This window comes from Myotis myotis, unplaced genomic scaffold, assembly GCF_014108235.1.
Source record: "Myotis myotis isolate mMyoMyo1 unplaced genomic scaffold, mMyoMyo1.p scaffold_m19_p_2, whole genome shotgun sequence".
Lineage (NCBI taxonomy): Eukaryota > Metazoa > Chordata > Mammalia > Chiroptera > Vespertilionidae > Myotis > Myotis myotis.
In genome coordinates this window covers 7,555,205-7,573,060 of record NW_023416324.1, presented here as the reverse complement: position 1 = coordinate 7,573,060, position 17,856 = coordinate 7,555,205, and the positions used below count along the sequence as shown (strand labels likewise).

Here is a 17,856-nt window from a genome sequence, read left to right as displayed (position 1 = left end):
AAAAAAAATAATTGTACCACCGAATGAAGAAGTAGCTCTTTGGGGGGGGGGGGGAGGTGGGGAGGAGTGAGAAGGGAGAAAAAAAAAAAGCAATAAGCCAAAGAAAAAGAACTTCTTATATTCATCTGTGTAAACAGATCCACTAAGGCAAACGCAATCCGGGGCCAGGGCTGCCCTGGGGCCAGTGCCCCCTAGTGTCTGTAGATTCTAAGGCCAAAAAAATAAAACCTCTGCATGTCCGACAGGAGCTTCTTAGACTCTTGGGGGGCATTTTTACTAAAATAAAGTTATCGAGCCCGAACAGCAGGGACACACACCGAAAGTTGCATAACCGTGGCCTCGGTGGCCATTCACTGGTTGGGACTGGGTGACGGGCACAGCTTCACGACACAGCAAGAGACACACACAGACACGCACACACGTGAGCAAGCACATGGGGGCTGCGTGGGACCGGGCCGGCGGCACAGGGAGGCTGGGGTCCCCATGCTTCCTCGGGGTGGGGGTGACAGGATAGTCCCGTCGCTGGTGACAAGGCGGTGAACGTCACTCTGGGGAAGGAGGGTGTGAAAGGCCCAGGGAGGTCCCCTGCTCCCCACTGCCTGGTCCGGGCAAACCTCTTAAAGCACTTCTTGGGCGCCTCCTGGAGAGTGGAGACGTCACTGTTTTTCCTTCCTATGAGGGGGCCCCCTGAGCCCCCCTGCTCTCTCCAGAGCCCCCTGGGACCCTCAGGTGGTCCCTGGGGGACTAGGGTGGTGTTCTGCCCCCAGGGCCTTCCCTGCCATGGCTGCGAGAGTGAGGTAGATTGACACAGCTGTCCCCTCACCCTCCTGGCTGGGCCTGAGCACTGGGGTTGCGTGGGGTGCCAGGGCCTGGGTCCCCTCACAAAAATAGAAGCCTTTCCCCTGTCCTCCCCGTCTATGCCAGCAGGGAGGAGGCGGGGCTGGAGGAACAGGTGCAGGGTGTGGAGCACGCTGAGGTCCCCCTCTACGAGCCAGCCGAAATTCTTGCCATCTGTCGCTCCCCCAGTCTAGGAGGGGGCGGTGCAGCCTGCCGGTGAAGGGCAGGTGGCCTCTGGGCAGGAGAGGAGGTGACAGGGAGAGGCGTGTGTGGCGGGCAGGCTCACGGGCAGAGAGCAGCGCTGGAGCAGGCAGGGGACAGCCAGGGGTGCGAGAGGGGCAGGACGCAGGGAGGGCTGGGCCTCAGGAACCTGGCGGAGGGCGGGAGAGGCCGGGCCACCCCTGCAAGACCCTCACCGGGCTGTGTTCACAGACGTTTGTAGGTTTCAGTATGGTCCCTTCAGACACGGGGAGGATCCCAGCTCAACCTCCACTTTGTCCCCCCTCGACCCCCCGCCGCCAGCCAGACTGGGCTCTGGGCCAGGGCCCGGCGGTCGGGCCCAGCCCCGGCTACTTGAAGGTGGACTGCAGCTCCTTGAAGGCCGCCTTCCGCTGCTTCATCTCCTCCGCCTGCTTCTTCCTCTCCTCCTGCTCCGCCTTGATCTCCTCCTCGAAGCGGCTGGACACGTTGATGGCCTGGACCTGGGTGGCGGGAGGAGGAGGCGGCTCAGGGCTGGAGGGGTCTCCGCGCCTCCACGTGGGTTCTCTCGGGGGTCCGCCCAGCAATGCCCACACAGCTCCCCCTCTCACTGCCTCCAACCCTGGGCGGGGCTCTACATTCACTTCTGGAGCCTCAGTTTCTCCAGTTAGAGCCTGATGCTCGATAACTCTGACCTCGTGGATTCGTTGAAAGAGATAACACAGGCTCAGCGGCTGCTGCACAGCACGGCGCTATACGGGGAGCTTCTGATGCTGCATCGTTAACCTGTTTCCTGTCCCGGGGAGACAGCTGCACAGGGTCCCCCCAATGGACCTGAACACCCCCTCAACCCCAGAAGGAGGCGGAAGGCGACCTCTGAAGGAATGTTCTTCGCTAACATGGGAAGAGGGAGCAACCAGGGAAGGTGGGTGTTCTGGCTCAAGGAGGGCAGGATCCAGGAACCACTGTCCCCTCCATCTGAGCGTGCACTGAAAGGGTGCTGTGCATGCAAGTGGCCTCTGGGGTGCGCCATACTTCCTCCAGGCGGAGGCTGGCGGGGGCCAGTGTCTCCCAGAGGCCCCAGGAGCCAGTGTGTGTCTCTGGGCCTACCCTTTAAGGCCCAGTCCTGAGTTAGTGGCCAGGGGCCACTATCCCCTCTTCAAGAATACACACCCCGCATCCACCCGGGGGCAGCGGGAAAGGATCACAGCCTGGGCGTCAGCTCCCCTTCTCCCGTTTGCAGCCCCTCAGGGCAGGAAGGGTTGCTGACCCTCGAGCTAATCCAGGGCCTATCATACCCCGGCCACGCCCGTCCCTGAGCCGGGGTCAGGGAAGCACCCTGGGCTCTGTACTTCCGTCCATTCCTCACCTTGGCCTCAAAGAAGCTCTTGGCCCCCTTGACGCCCTCGGTGGAGACGTCGATCTCGGAGAGGCGGGCCAGCACGTGCAGCCCGCTGTCCTCCTGCAGCTCCCCAGCCGCCGCCTTGCGGAAAATCAGGAGGAACTGCCGCGGGGAGAAAAGCAGGGGGTGTCAGGGCGGGAGAGAGAGAGCGAGAGCGAGAGCGAGAGCGAGAGCGAGAGCGAGAGCGAGAGAGAGAGAGAGAGAGAGAGAGAGAGAGAGCCACCCAGCCCCAGCCCGGCCTCCCTGGGAGGTGTGCTCCTGGGACTGGGAGCCAGAAGTCTGGGTTCTTCCCTTCCTCTCTGGGCCTCGGTCTGCCCATCTGTACAATGGGAGACTAGGGGACCCAGCTCCTGCCCTCCCAGGACGCGGGGCTACGGCAGGCCTGCTTGTCCACACTCAGCTGCTATTGAGAGTCTTGATGACTCGGCCTGGGGTTACCTCTTAACGTAGTCTCCAACGTTCCCCAGACTAACTCACTCTACATCCCCTTTCCTGAGTCCTAACATGGTGTCCACTTTACAGAATGAGGAAGGTTCAGGACAGGAAGAAACCTGCCCCAAATCTCAGCCCCAGAAATGGACGAAGGATCTGAACACATGTCCTGAGTCCAAACCCTTATCCTGTACTGCCCGCCCCTTTCTCTTGCCCCGCCTCCTCTCTGCTTCCTGCTCATCCTCCAAGGCCTGGCCCTTGCTCTCTGGAGGCCCCCTTCCCCGCCCCCCACCCCCCCGCCACTGGCATTTAACCCTATGCTGCCTGGGGGCCACTGCCACGGGTGGGGGCCTGTTTCCCCCTCCCAGGAAGGCCTGCCCGTGGGCCCTCTCTCAGAGTGAGGCCTGAGCGAGACCCAGAGTGCGAAGTGCCCCAGTCCTCAGCTCCTCTCAGACCCACAGCACCTGTCGCTCCCTCCGCCTGCCCCCCTCTCCTCCTGAACACAGCATCGTGTCATTTCACGCTGGCGTCTCCCACTCTACACTCTAGGACCCGTGGGGCACGGGGCCTTCGCTGCACCCCCAGCGCCCACTCAGGGTCGGGTATACAGAAGTCACTCTGTAAGTGCTCACGACATGAAGAAATGGGTGTCCCTCCTCCCTTAAGACAAACCCCATGTCCAAGGACAATGCCACTCCACGGCAAGGGGGGGGGGTGTCTCACCTCCCGGAAGCTGAGCTTGCTGTCAAAGTCCTCGTCCACCTCCTTGATCATGTTTTTCAGGCCCAGATGGGTCTGGGGGGCTCCAAGTTTCTCCATCATGAGCTTTAGCTCCATCAGGTCGATGAAGCCATCCCGGCCGGCATCGTACCTGTGAGCACAAGGAGACGGGCCTGAGGACACCCTGACACGGCATACTTGACCAGGCAGAGCGGTCACAAGCCAGAGTGCCAGGGCTCAGAGGGCACCTCCACCAACATGTCATCCCATCACAGCTGAAGGGGACCTCAGCCCAGGCGGAGTCCTGATCTATGGCCCAACTAGTGCTTGGTTACCTCTGATGATGGGGAACTCACTACATGGCCTGGTGGCTTCCTGCATGTTAAACAGTACGGTTTGGGGCAAGCCTGCTGTACAAGGAAGCTGAAACCATAGCCTCTCTGTGCTGAATGAGATAGGAACAAGCAGGGAGAAGAAGTTCACAATACCATGGGGGTACGGATTGGGGGTGTGGGTTCTCATGTTAGTGCTCACTAACCATCTCCAGGGTTACCTGAGGGGCATCGTGCCCCATCTCTCTCCTACTCCATGCCCCCTCCCAGGAGGGAGGCAGAAGGTGCCACGTGTCACAGGGCAGGCCCAGAGGTCACAGGAGGGAGGGCCACTTCTAGTTTTCCCGGGGGGTGGCTGGGTGTGCCCAGGGAGCGAGCTGTGCAGGGCGCCTGCAGCGAGCTGAGGGGTATGGCTGGTGGCTGGAGAGGCCTGGAGCTGTGATTAGGTGATGCCAGGGTCTCTGCTCTACATGGTTCAGGTCTCTTTCTACCACCCAGGGCCTGGCACAGACAGGATGGGGTGGGGAGTAGAGTCTCAGGGTCCCTCTCAACTGGCCTGTCCCCTGGCCCCCGGCGGGGGAGGCGCTGCCGTGGAGCGCACAGCTCGGCAGACGTGGGTGTTGTTCGCACAGACCAGCCGGGCCCTCTATCAGGCTAAGCAGACCTCGGCCTGCCTGTCTCCTGCTGGGCTGGGAGTGGTCGCAGGGCTGGGAGAATGGCCCTTCTGAGCCTAAAGAAACCTTGTGCAGTCCCCAAGGCCTCAAGCTGGCTGGGTGACAGAGGGGCTGAGTTCCAGAAACCTATATGCTGAAGACTGGACATTCCTACCTAAACACCCATCTCAATCCTCTGCCCTCCTCGGGGCTCCCCAGCCCCCTTCCCTTCTCTGGTTACACATGAACTTCACACAACTTTGGACATCTAACAGCAACTACTCTTTGAAATCTGTCCTTGTGCCAGGAACTTGACATACTTTATTTTACTTAATTCTCAAAATAACCTTATTTTTGCCCAGCCGGCGTGGCTCAGTGGTTGAGCATCCACCTCTGAACCAGGAGGTCACGGTTCGATTCCCAGTCAGGGCACATGCCCGGTTGCGGGCTCAATAACCTGGGGGCGTGCAGGAGGCAGCCGATCAATAATTCTCTCTCATCACTGATGTTTCTGCCTCTCTCTCCCTCTCTGAAATCAATTAAAAAAAATATTTAAAAAACAAGTATTTTATAATGGAGGCTCAGAGAGGTTCAGTGTCCTGCCCAACGTCACACAGCAGCAAAAAAGAGAGCTGGGCTAGCCCTTCCCCCCACAACGTGTCTGGCTCATAAACCTGCACATTTGCTCTGGGCCCAGCCCCGCTCCACATGTCCTGGGGCTGCCAGCAGAACAGAGTCGCCTGCCTGGAGCGCTGAGGGGAGCATTTGTGCAAGGGGTATAAATAGTTCCCGAGAGAGTGAGTCAGTGGTTGGAAGTGGTGTGGCACATGGAACACAGGATCCTCAGGCCTTCTTCCCCACCATGCGAGCGGGTGGAATGGGGCTAGATGGGCCAGCGGTCCCTAGGGTAGTGGCCATCGCTGGGCTGGAAGCAGATGCGAGTGTGTAGAGGGTTGTGGGAGTCTGGAGTGCTGGGCAGGCCCATGATCCCATCCATGGTCCCGGCTCTACTTAGAGCTGGAGGAACTTTTTTTTTGGGGGGGAGGGGGTAGGCAGCGGCCCCTCCTTCCATCTTTGGAGGCTGTTTGCCAGTTGGGAACGGGCTGGGTGGCCGCTGCGTGACCCTTAGCGACAGGGTGGAAACAGCCTGGTGAGGACGTCAGCTTTCCTAGGGACTCCCCTCCTAGGAAAACAAGGCTCCTACTGCTTCCTGAACTTGGGCTCCCGTGAAGGTCAGGGACATGTCAGGGCCAGTGCAGGCTGCCTGGGTTCCAGGAGCCGGTGCCATGTAAGCCTCCAGCCAAGGCTGAGACCCCCTGCCATCCTGGCGACTCTCACAGGGCCACTGTGAGGGCTGGGTTCATGCACGCCAGCACTCAGCACCTGCATATAGAGCTGGCTCCAGAAATGGCAGCCGCCACCACCTTAACAAGATGTAGTTGCCGTTAGCAAGCTCCTACTGTGTAGCAGGCACGTTGTCTTTACACCCTCTGCGCTCAGCCATCCTGGGAGGTCAGCAGCACGTCCCCATGGGATGAGGGGGGAACCAGGGCTGTAGAGGTGAAGGCACTGGCCCGGTAACCAGCAGGCCGGGGATTTGAACCCCCTCCCTCCGATTCCCACACTCCACTCTCTGCCGCCCCACCCTCTCCTGAGCCCAGGTTTATTTACTGCTCAAGCGGCCGGGTTTCTCCAGCAGCCAGTGGTGGCTCAGTTTCAGAGGAAGTGCAGATAGAGTGTCCAAACTTGGACGGAAACTTGGGCTCTGGATTTCTTGGTCTCTGGCAGCTCCTGGGCCTGGCTGCGCTGCAGCCTAAACCACAGCTTGAACCGCCGCCTGCATCAATCAAAGGGCGATCAATTACTGAGCCTGGGCCTCATCCTGGGCAGGCTCCAGCCCCCAGGGGGGCAATGCAGGGACTGGCCAAAGTGCCAGTGGATTGATAGCCAAGGGGGCGCGGGTGATGGAGGTCAGGGAGAGGCCAGGTGCTGGGGTGGGAGCCGGGTCCCCAGAGGTGACATTGGAGAAGGCTGTTCCCATGAGATCCCCCGGGGAGCGGGCACCCACATGTGCCCGGGGCTCTGATGAGGGTGGGCTCAGCCAGGTACCAGGGTTAACCTGAAGATGACCTTGAAGGTTTGCGCTCCCATCAACTCTGCTGAGACTGACCTGGGTCCAAACCTCTGACCTGCCACCTGCTGGCTGGGTGACCCTGGTCAAATCACCTGGCTCTGAAATCCTCCATTTTCCCATCCTGGGTGTCAGCGGACCCATCTCAGGATCGAGGAAAGGGTTAAAAGAGATCCTAGCACAGATCCTAGCCTATGGTAAGCACTTAATTAATACAAATAAATAACAAAAAATAAAATAAATCTATTATTCTTAATGTCTACCTTTAGGATCAAAGATTAAATGAGATTATAGATATACAACGCCTCATACACAGTAAGTACTTAAAAGCTGCTAATTTCATTATAACAACAGTGGCCATTGAGAACCTTTTGAGAGCCAGACACTATGTTAAGTACTTTGCACATAATGGTGACAATAACGTTAATGATAATAAGAAATACAAGGGCTTCTCCCCTGGTACCAGGCCTGATGGTGCATGCTGGATGGACATGCCCGTTGTAGGCTGGCCAGGAGGCAGGGGGTGGACAAGGTGTCCCTGAGGTCCCTCCAGCATCTCCCCCTCCTCTGAAGGTCCCACTACATCCCTCACTAGGCCTGATTCAAAGACCCGGCCCCTGGGGGAGATGGAAAGACAACAGGACACAGTCCTTCACTCTCCTGTTGGGCAGAGGGAGAGAGGAGCCCCGGCCCTAGATTATTCTCCTGTCCCTCCTCTGACAGGGAGGGAAGCGACAAAGGCAGGGACTGTCATTGCGCCACAGCAGGTGGGCGACTGGCCACACAGGAGAGAATGATGCTCTAGGCTGGAGGGAGACAGGCATCTCCCTGGCTGGGGAGGGCCTCTCATCCATCAGTCCTCTCCCTGAGCTGGAACGGAGGCTGCAGGTGGCTCAGAGGATCCAGGGAAAGAGTTGGCACAGGAGAGCCATCTGAATAGCCTGGTCTACCCCCTTCATGTTATGTGGGGACACTGGGGCCCAGAGCGGGCAGCAACCAGCCCAGGGTCACATAGCTGGCAGCTCGCAAGATTCCAAAATCTGTCCTCCCTGCCTACCTGCCTCCCTCTTCTTCCTGGTCCCATGGAGGGTCCTGAATTCTCAAGTTTGCAGGGCGAGGGGAGGCTGGGCTGAGAGCCCGGAGTGGGGCCTGCCTGGGAGGCCCAATTCCGTCGGCAAGACTGGCAACAAAGCTCCCGGGCTGGGAGCTCAGCACTTTCCTCCAGCACTGGAGGGAGGTGGCTGCACCTGGCACTGTGCCCACATTCCTCCCCGCCTCCCCCTGAATAGTTCTCAACGGGGAGGGCTCGGCAGCTGCTGCCCCGGGATGCTGGTGACAAAATCCCCTCCCATCCGTCCTTGAAAGTGGCACAGCCAGCCACCACCCAGGCGGACTTTGTCCTTTGGGAAGAGCAGGTCCCATCAGCCGGCTGCTTCTCCACCCTCCTGCCCCGGTTCTGATAACCAGGAGTCATGCGGGTGGGCAGTGGCTGGCTTCTACAGTGGACAGTGTTGTCCCATTTCATAAGAATATTATTAGTGTCTACTCTTTACTGAGCACTTACTATGTGCCAGGCACTGTGCACGTGTTCTGAATCAGATCCTCACAGGAACTCTGTGAAGCCGGCATAAATAGCCCCATAATACAGATGAAGAGACTGAGGCTCAGGGAGGAAGTGACTTGGCTGAAGCCACAGTTCACAGGAACACAGCTGGGGTCCGAACCCAGGCCTGTTGGAAAACACGCACTTTTAACTACTGTGCTACATTCTGATGCCTACAGACCCTGTAGCAGAGATGCCCAGGCTGGGGCGGGGATGCTGGAGGCCACCTCATGCAGCCATTTGTGAGGGTCAGATTGTAAATGTGGGTTTCCCGCTTGGTGTCTGACATACAACTAACTGAGGGCGGGAGGCTCACTGCCTCCTTCAGGCAGCCCGATTTGGCTTTGGCCCTCCCCATCCGTCAGCTGTGCTGCACAGCCCGGTGGCCGATGAGGAGCTATGGCAGCTAGCTCCACAAGGGGAAGGCAGGAGCAGCTGGTTTGGGAGCACAGGGGACCCTGATCTGTCTCTTCTGATTCCCATCCTAGGCCTTTGCTGATGGCCCCTCTGCCCACCGGAGTCCAGGAAGACAGACAACTGGAGGTGGTGTTTATGGAACAAGAACCCGTCTTCCCTCCTCCGTCCTCCCGCCGACCGCCCCCCCCCTCCCCCCACCCTGGCTTTGGTCTCAGCATTCACAGACCTGGTCCTCCCCCATCTTGTCTGGGGAGGCCCCAGTAGCTCACAGGCCTCTACTCTTAGTCCTACGAAATGGAAACCTAGGTCCCTTGGGGGCAGGGACGTTCTGCCAGAGAGAAAAATTCTGGCTTTGCTGTTACATACAGCCAGCCTGGCCCTGCCGGCCTCCCCCCACCAGGGTGGATGCGCACATGCTGGGTGACGACTGCTTGGCAGTGCCCATCCGTTCCGCACGCCCCCACCAGAGACTGCCTGACTCATGCAGGGAAAACCCAGCCGCTCACCACTTCCTCTTGTCTTATCTGCAGAATCTGAAAGGTAACCTGTTGCCCTGTGTCAGCCAAGGGTGTGTGTGCTCGCGCGCATGTGCTGCTCTGAGGATCCAGTGGGAGACCCCAGGCTGATGGCAACCTGCGGGGGGCTGTCGGGGCTTGGGAACATCCGAAGTGGGGGGTTCAACCACTTCACGCTTGCCTGGGGGGGGGGCAACACCCTCCCCTAGTGTCAGCGGTGGGTTTTCTGTCCGCTCACCCTGAACCGCCTCCCTCCCTCCCGCTCTCAACATGCACACCCGGTGGATCTGGTTAAAATGCCGATTCTGATCCAGTAGATCTGGGGCGGCACCTGGGCATCTGCATTTCCACCAGCTCCTGAGCGATGCGGGTGCTGCCCTATCTGGGTCCCATGGGAGCCAGGGACTTGGAGTCAAGGCAGACCTGATTTCAAGTCCTATCTCATGTTCCTTTTGAGCTGTGTGGCTTTGGACAAGTCATGTGAAGCTCCTGGAGGCTCAGTCTACTTATCGGTGAAATGGGTGATGATAATTTCACAGGGTGTTAAAGAAGGATGAAAGAGATACAGCGCCTGCAAGGGAGTGGCCCTTTCAATCAGAGGAAGGCTGAGTGCTGGGGAGGGCTGGAGCTGGGTCTCCACACAGGCCTCCTTCCTGGCACTGAACCCCCACTTCTCTGCAGGCCTTGAAAAGCAGAAGTCAGCCCAGCAGAAGGCTGCCCGGCAGCCAGAGGGAACTCAGCTGCTGGAGGGTGTGGGGACCGTCCCTGCTGAGGTGGCAGTGACTCCCTCCCCTGGCAGGAAAGGCCTTTAACCTCCCGAGGCAGCAGGGCCTGGCCTCCCAGAGCCCGGACAGCTGAAGCCGGCCGTGGGCCCAGAGGGCAGGGAGGAGAGAAGGCTGCCAGGAAGGTGCGAACCAAATGGGAACTAAATGTCCCGGGGGAGGAGAAAGGTGACTCAGAACCATAAGGGAAGGAGGGCGAGCAGAGGGTGAACAACGAGGTTGGAAATCCTCTCTCCCCAGAGAGTCAAGCTTCTGGCTGCTGCTGGTCGGAGGTCCCAACCTCCGCATCCCCCAGAGGGTCTCCCCCTGAAGCTCCGAAAGTCTCCTGTCCCCCAACCATAAACACAGCCCTCACGTGGCCACAGGAGCTCCCTGGACCTGGTTCTAATCCTGCCACCTCCTTGAGCCTCAATGTCCTCCTCTGGCAAATGGGGATAATAAGGACAGGACTCCCCTCACTGTGCGGGTGTGAGGATGAAATTCAGTTTCTGAAATAACAGACATGGGCTCCTTAACTGACCTTGGTGTGGCTCCATTGAACAGGGAGAGGGTGTGGAGGCAGGGGCTGGCTGCGGAGAGCCCAGCGTCATGGCCAGTGGTCGGCAAACTCATTAGTCAACAGAGCCAAATATCAACAGTACAACGATTGAAATTTCTTTTGAGAGCCAAATTTTTTAAACTTAAACTATATAGGTAGGTACATTGTTATGAACTTAATTAGGGTACTCCTAAGGCTTAGGAAGAGCCACATTCAAGGGGCCAAAGAGCCGCATGTGGCTCGCGAGCCGCAGTTTGCCGACCACTGGTCATGGCAATCCCTTAGAACTTCAGTGCTCACGGGAGAAATAAAGAAATGGAACCTCCCATCTCTAGCCCACACAGCAGAACCTTAATGTAACGTCTGTTAGATGAGTGATCCAAAGAGTGCACTTGAGGTTTTTCAGAATCACCACCTATGTTCCCCAAGACCCACAGACCAGACCCGATGGTGGACTCTACAAAGGCTTAGGACTTTTAGAATTTAATCCTCAGAACTTCACCTGGCACGTGCTGCAGCCCTGGGGGAAACTGAGGCTCAGAGAAGCTGGGCGTCGGAGTTCTGCTTTTGTACCACTCCGGAGCCGCTGTCTGCTCTTCCCCATTTCCTGCCACCCGCCTGCCGCGTAACTACGTGATAATGAATTCCTGTCCCCATTTTTGCTATTTATCAAAGCCATGTGGAGCTGTCAATCAGAGCGTCTGTCAGCAGGTGCGCCTGCCTTGCTGGGTCTCTGTCACTCGGGCCCAAATCAGGCTCGCTGCCAGCCCAGGAACTCCCTGGGGGTAGGTGGAGGCAGCCTGGTGACAGCTCAGACAACCACCGCTAGAGCTGGGGCTGATGGTGACAGGAACTCACTAAGGCCTGACTTCATGCCAAGCACTGGGTTACGTACTACAGGCCACCCCTGTGAGGGGGGTGCCATGATTCTCCCTGTCCTGGGGTGAGGAACTGAGGCACAGAAAGGGTTCAGCGTTCCGTCCCAGGACCCAGAGCCGCAGAGTCCAAAGGCCCTTCCCCTAACCACTGCACCACACTGCCTTCCAGGAAGGAGGGGGGAGGTGCTGTGAGCAGCAAGGATCTGAGCAGGTGAAGAGGAGGGAGGGCAGGGCAGGAAGGAGGAGGAGTCCAGGAGAGGGAAGCCTGCCTCTGACGCAAGGGGTCATGAGATGAGGTGGCTGGGGACCGGGCTGGGCAAGGCAGGGAACTAGGGCATCTTCCTCAGATTCCGCAGCCGGTTCAGAATTACACGGCTGCCTACGTCTCTGGCAGGTCTCCGCTTACAAAACCCTGCAGAGTCCCACGCAGGCTGTTGCCAGCCCAGGGGGGCCCCCTTGATGCTCTCTGGGGCCACACCTTCCCCCCTTGTCTGGAGGGTTCCAGAGACAGCCCTGGGGGAGTGGGTGGATTAGAGGCAGTGGACGCAGCCCGAGCCGCACAGGGAGGGAGGACTGACTGTCCAGGCTCCGCTGACGTGGTGCACCCACGTGCCGGCCGGCGCCAGAGCTCTACATGCGTCACCTCATGGAGCTTCAGCCCCAGAAGTGGGCACCGTTATCCCCACTGTCCAGCAATGATGCTCTGGTTCAGCCACTGAAGACCTCCCTGTGATTCCAAGCAAATCATTACACCTTTCTGGGTCTCAGTTTCCTCCTCTGTAAAATGGGGAGAAGGGCTGGGGCCAACCCTCGAGGCCTGTCCCTGCTGAACCCCGCATGGCTGTGCGTGAGGTCAGTGACGGTGGTGGAGAGCCCCTGTCCCCCGTCCCCTTCACTCCCCCCGCCTCCCTCCTCAGGAAGCATCTGCCAACAAACACGGATGGATGGACTGGAAGACCCCAGGAGGCAGTCCTGCCACCTAGAAGGGCTCAGGACCACTCGGTAATCAGGCCGCTGCCGAATCCCCTTTGGGAATCATCAGGGAGAGCCTGCTCCTTGACAGGTGGGAAGACTGAGGCCCAGGGAGGGCAGGCACACTAGGTAACTCGGGGGCAGAGCCACAAGATGCCCAGGCTCCTGGCCTCCAAGGAAAGGCCGGCTCCCAGCTCCCTCTGACCTCCTGTCTCCTGCACGGGGCTCTGGTGGACGGCTTCCCAGGAGGGCCGAACCCCCCTCCCTGCCCCGGGAGCTGGGGACCAGGGTGGAAGTCGCTCGGCAGAGCCCTGGCTGTGGTCCGGAGGCCCGGCTGGGACCCGGCGGGTTGCAGCCCCTCGCAGGCAGCAGAAGCAGAACGGGGGTTTTGTCCTCCACGAGAGCCTGGCTGCTGGCGGCTCACCACCGGCCTGGGCGGGCTGGGCTCGGCTGGCACAGTGGAGCCTTGTTTCCTTGAATACAAAGTCTGCAACTTTCCATTCAGGCCAGGGCCCCCAGCGGGCAGCACTTCCTTCCCTAGAAGTCCAGCTCCCGGGCCCCTTCCTGCCCCTCACCCCTCCCAACGCGCCCCAGCAAGCAAGCCGCAGCGGTGCCAAGAGGCGGCCTGCTAGGGTTCAACTCCCCCAAGTCTTCATCAAAGTTCTTGTCAAACTAACACCAAAAACAGCCTCTGCAAAAAGCCAGCTGGTTCTGCAAAGGCAGCTTCGAGCCCACTCCCCCCAGCCACGGCCCCAAGGCCCTGCTCTGGGGGGTGGCTGGGCTCTCCCAAACAGCCCATGTTTTTCTTGAGGGCGGGGAGGGATGCTGTGGAACCCCAAGAGAAGGAGGACTCCAGGGGAGAGGAGGGGGCTGGTGCTGGGTGGCTCCACAAGGCAGAAAATCACCCGTGAACATGAAGGGGTGTTGGAGGCGTGTGTTTTTCCACGTGGAAGCCAATGGCTGTGACGGGAAACGTGGAAAGGAAGGAAGAGCATGGGTTTTGGAGTCAGAGACCCGGGTTCAGATCCTGACAAGTTACATCTGTGCTCAAACTCCCCAACTGTGCAGTGGGAATGATGGCCCCGTGGCTTGGAGGATCAATGAACTCCTTAGTGCCTTGGTGCTACTGATGCAGGGATCGCGGCTGCACTGAGTAACCTCGCCTGCACTCCGGGGCAGCCTCGACAAGGAAGCTCTAGACCAGCGGTTCTCAACTTTCCTAATGCCGCGCGACCCTTTAATATAGTTCCTCATGTTGTGGTGACCCCCAATTTCATTGTTACAAATTGAACATAATTAAAGCATAGTGATTAACCACAAAACCAGTATGTAATTATATATGTGTTTTCTGATGGTCTTAGGTGACCCTTGTGAAAGGGTCGTTCGACCCCCAAAGGGGTTGCGACCCACAGGTTGATAACCACTGCTCTAGACAGTGAAGCGACACACATCCTGAGCTCAAGGAACTTTCAATCTATTCCTGCCAGAATTCTGGAAATCTTTACCTCCTGGAAACCCCGGAAATGTCCTTGTTGGGAGATTTCCTTGCTTTCCCGACAGTGCCAACCTCTGGCTGGCAAGAAACTTTAGAACTCCCAACAAGTCGAGTCAAAGAGGCAGCCACAGGGCCCTGGGACTGGCAGGCAGAGGCCCAGAGGGGAGCCAAGGGCTCTTTCCCCCCAGGATGGCCCCTAGAAAAGTATGGGGCACTCAGCCCTCCAGGCCTGGGAACCAGAAACCTCTTCCCCTGCGTTGTTGGGGCCAAATGCAGAAGCAGCAGCTGCAGCAAGTGCGAGAAGTGGGAAGAGTCTTTATCCAGCTCTGGGGTTGCAAAACCCCACCTTCTTGGGCTTCCTGCTTGCGGCTGGACAGCCAGCTGTCTGTGGCTGAGACACAGCCCCAGCCGGTCTTCCTCCTGCCTGGGGCAAGGTGGGCCCAGCACCCATCCCTGGCCTTGGGCTGTTTGTCCCTGGTCAGAGACCGCCTGACTCCTCCACCCTAGACCTGGCCTCCACCCTAGACCTGGCCTCCACCTTAGACCTGGCCTCCACCCTAGACCTGGCCTCCAGATAGTTCCACTTCCTCCCAGATCCACTCCAGACCAGGACTCCTGGGCTGGGTCCCCTCTAGAAGTCAAGGGCAGGACAGGAAGTGGGAAGGGTGCCAAAGGGAGGGGGGCTAGCGGGGAGCGTGGCTGACCATCTCAATCCCAACTGGGCTGAATCAGGGGTGACCAGAGTGGACCTGGAACCCTTTCTCTCTAGTCCTTCAATGGAGATAGTAGGGTGTTTTTTTTTGGGGGAAGGGCTAAGTCCACCCACCAAGGTGCCTGGCCAACCTGCTGAGAACACAGGTGTGGGGCTATGGGGGGTGAAGGGCAAGGCTGGAGCAACTGGGAAGTGAGGAAGGTGTGGGGCATCTGGGACCCTGTGTGGGGCAGGAAGGGGACACAGCAGCAAGGAGGGCACAGGGGAGGGGGTGAGGAGAGATGGGACTTTCTGAAGGAAGCAGGGGGCAGTGACAGCAAAGCGGCTGGGTGGGCTTGGGGTGAGGAGAAGAAGAGGGAGGGGCAGTGTGCGGGGAGAGGAGGGGACTGAGCCTTAGGAGATATTTGTGGGGGAGGGAGAGGTTGCACATGCCTGCAAAATGGGTGGGTGGGGGCAGGGACTGAGGGGTCCCTCCCTAGGGAGACCACCTGAGGGTCAAGGTTCAGGGTTCTGGCTAACAGAGTGGGGGGTAGGGGTGGGAGGGGCTGAAGGGTTTTGATGTAGTTTGCTATCAGGTGCTGAATAACTACAGGGGGAGGGAGGAGTGGATCTGAGCCAGGCAGAGGGAGTGAACAGACCCCAAGGTGAGGAATGTGCGGGGCATGGGGTGCAGGGTATGATTACCTTTGCCGAAGCGCTGGGGAGGGGTGTTGGGGTAGGGGGGGGATTTGAGTAGCTTGTGGGGGGCGGAAGGGACGCCTGGGGAGTCCTCAGTCTCAGTGTCAGATGGTGGGGGTAACGTCACTAACAGGGCAGGTCCTAGGCCAGCGACCCGGAGTGTTCAGAGCCATGTAAGCAGGGAGAGTGGGGGCTTCTCGGGCTCGTGATGATCTAGAAGGAGCCTCCGGGTCCCCCACTCCGGTGCATGTGTCTGGTGCACTGGGGGCGGCGTCACCCCGTCACCCAGCGAGGGGTTGCGAGCCAGGGCCTGGGGATGCCCGGACCCTTCGCCTGGTGGGGTGGAGGGTTCAGCTCGTGTTTATCTGGAAGGGGCTGCCAGGTCCCCATCCCCGGTTGCCGGGATTCGGGGAGCCAGGCTGGCAGCAGGGGTCCCGGGGCGGCGCGGGGTCGGGGTTGGGGCCCCGAGGCGGCTGGCGGGGTGGTGGTGGGGGCACTCACTGCTTGAACATCTTCTCCATGTCCTTGATCTGCTTCCTGGAGAACTCCTTGAACTCGGTGTAGGGATTGAAGACGCGGCGGCTGGGCGACTGGGGCTCGCCGATGCCCTGGTTGAGGTCGGCGCGCCGCAGCAGCTTGGCGCTCAGCTCGTCGTCCGCGCTGCCCAGCGCCTCGGCCGCCTCGTCCTGCGCCCCGGCCGCCGCCGCCGCCGCCCCGTTCAGGCCGGGCTGCTCGGGGGCCTCGCCGCCGCCCTCGCCCTCGCCCTCCATCTGCAGCCGCCGGCTCAGCTTGCTGGCCAGCTCGTCCGTGGCCATGGTGGCCCGCGCGGCGATCCACTCGGCCCGGCCCCTGCTCGCTCGCCGCGCGCCGCACCGCCTCTGGCGCGCTCTTCCTCTTCCTGACACTCCCCGCGCCCGGCCCGCCCCGGGGGTGGGACTTGCGCCCCTCGGGGCCCGCCCGCTCCCCGCCCGCTCCCCGCCCCCGCTCCGGGCCCTGCGCGGCCGGCGGGCTGGGAGTCAGGCGCTGGGGTTGGAGTGAGCCGGTGGCGCCCAGCCTGCCACCATCCGCCCCGTGAGACGGGGATCTCCGTAAAAACCCACCCCCGGCTCCATTCTCACTGCGCCCCTGAGCGGGAGAGGTCGGGCTGGGGCCCGGCACCGGCGGGAAGGAAGAGGGGCTCCCCGCTTTGCAGTCTGGGTGTGCGGGGGTCGCCACCCCCAACCCCTGCTCTGGAATCGCCACGCGGTGGAGTCGTGATCCTGTGTCCGTGACACCCTGTCGGTTGTCATGGAGACGACTCGTTGTTCCACTCTGGCGTTATCGCGGAGGGTTGCATGGGTATGAAGAAGGTGGACGGGGTGAGCAGGGACCCTCCCCCACGCGCACACACCGGTTTAGATTTAAGCTGCTGCATCTTTTAGAAAAGGATGAACCGGAGGCGGCAAGGGAGATGGGGCTGGGCCCCAGCCCTGGAAGGTGTGGGAGACGGGGAGAGCGGAAGGGGAAGGGGCTGGTCCTCTCCCCCTGGCCCAGCTCATCACAGGGATGACTTGGCGGAACAGGTGCTGGCCACGCTGTCTGCTTCCGTGATCTTCGTGCCGCCGTTTCGCAGAGGGCCTCCGAGGAGACACGTCCTCTCCGAAGGCTCACGGGATGCCGTTTCCCTCTATGGTCTGGCCTGTCACCTTCAAACTGCAAAGCTGTGGACCTCCAGCCAAAGAAACCCAGGGCGGGGGAGAGCGGGTAGGAGGAGGGTGATGTTTAATCAGAGTTCCTCTCCGATCCCGACAGACAAACCCGATCTCTGGGGTAGGGCCCGGAACTCTGCATGTCAACCAGCACCCGGGGGAGTTCTGCTCTCTGACGTTAGAGAATCACTAATCTAGAAGGAGGGGTGCGCTTATTCTTGAAAATGTTACGGGGGGTGCTGAAGGCCCCTACGCAGAAACCCCTCCCACTAGCCAAGGCACAGAGAAAGGATGGACAGGGTTTAGGAGACCCGCGTTCTGGAGGCAGAGGAGCACCCCGGAGGGTAAAGCCAGCACCTGTTCCAAAGTGATTTGAACAACAGACTCTCGACTGATATTTGTCGGTTTGCCAGAGTTTAAAAATATTGCTGAATTAATTTAAAAGGCAGTTTTAAAAGAACGAAATTAAGAAAAAACTTTGGCGTTCAGGAAACATGAAATTTTCATTAATTTATTTTTGAGGTTGTTTCTGGATTCAATAAAGAAGCTCAGGTTCAATGACATGATTTTGTCTTTTTTAAAGCTTGGAATAACATTCCTGTTGCTCTTGGGCAGTTTGGCCCAACTACTTGCAGGAGACAGGTTTCTGTATCTCCCACATATGGCCTCGAAGGACCTACCAGAAGTACAGTAGCTTGTTTGCTATTGAATGCAAAAGACTGGGGACAGGGTGCAGATGCAAACCTCAAAAATGGTGTCTACAGAGGCTGGGGCTTGCCAAATTCTTAGCCTTCCTCACAAAGCGACTAATAGCTTAAAAAAATAGGATGAACCTCAACTTGCTTTAACCTGCGATTTGTAATGGGTCTGCAT

General features: G+C 59.2%; 1 protein-coding gene across 1 annotated transcript; it reads right to left on the bottom strand.

Annotated features, from left to right (window-relative positions):
* Positions 1-97: 97 nt before the first annotated feature.
* EFHD2 (EF-hand domain family member D2) lies at positions 98-16,189 on the bottom strand. Its single transcript, XM_036349394.1, has 4 exons — positions 15,797-16,189; positions 3,593-3,740; positions 2,405-2,539; positions 98-1,538 (listed from the first exon to the last, which is right to left on the bottom strand). The coding sequence occupies exons 1-4, from the start codon at positions 16,108-16,110 to the stop codon at positions 1,407-1,409; spliced, it is 729 nt and encodes a 242-aa protein (XP_036205287.1). The 5' UTR covers positions 16,111-16,189; the 3' UTR covers positions 98-1,406.
* Between the last annotated feature and the right edge of the window lie 1,667 nt (positions 16,190-17,856).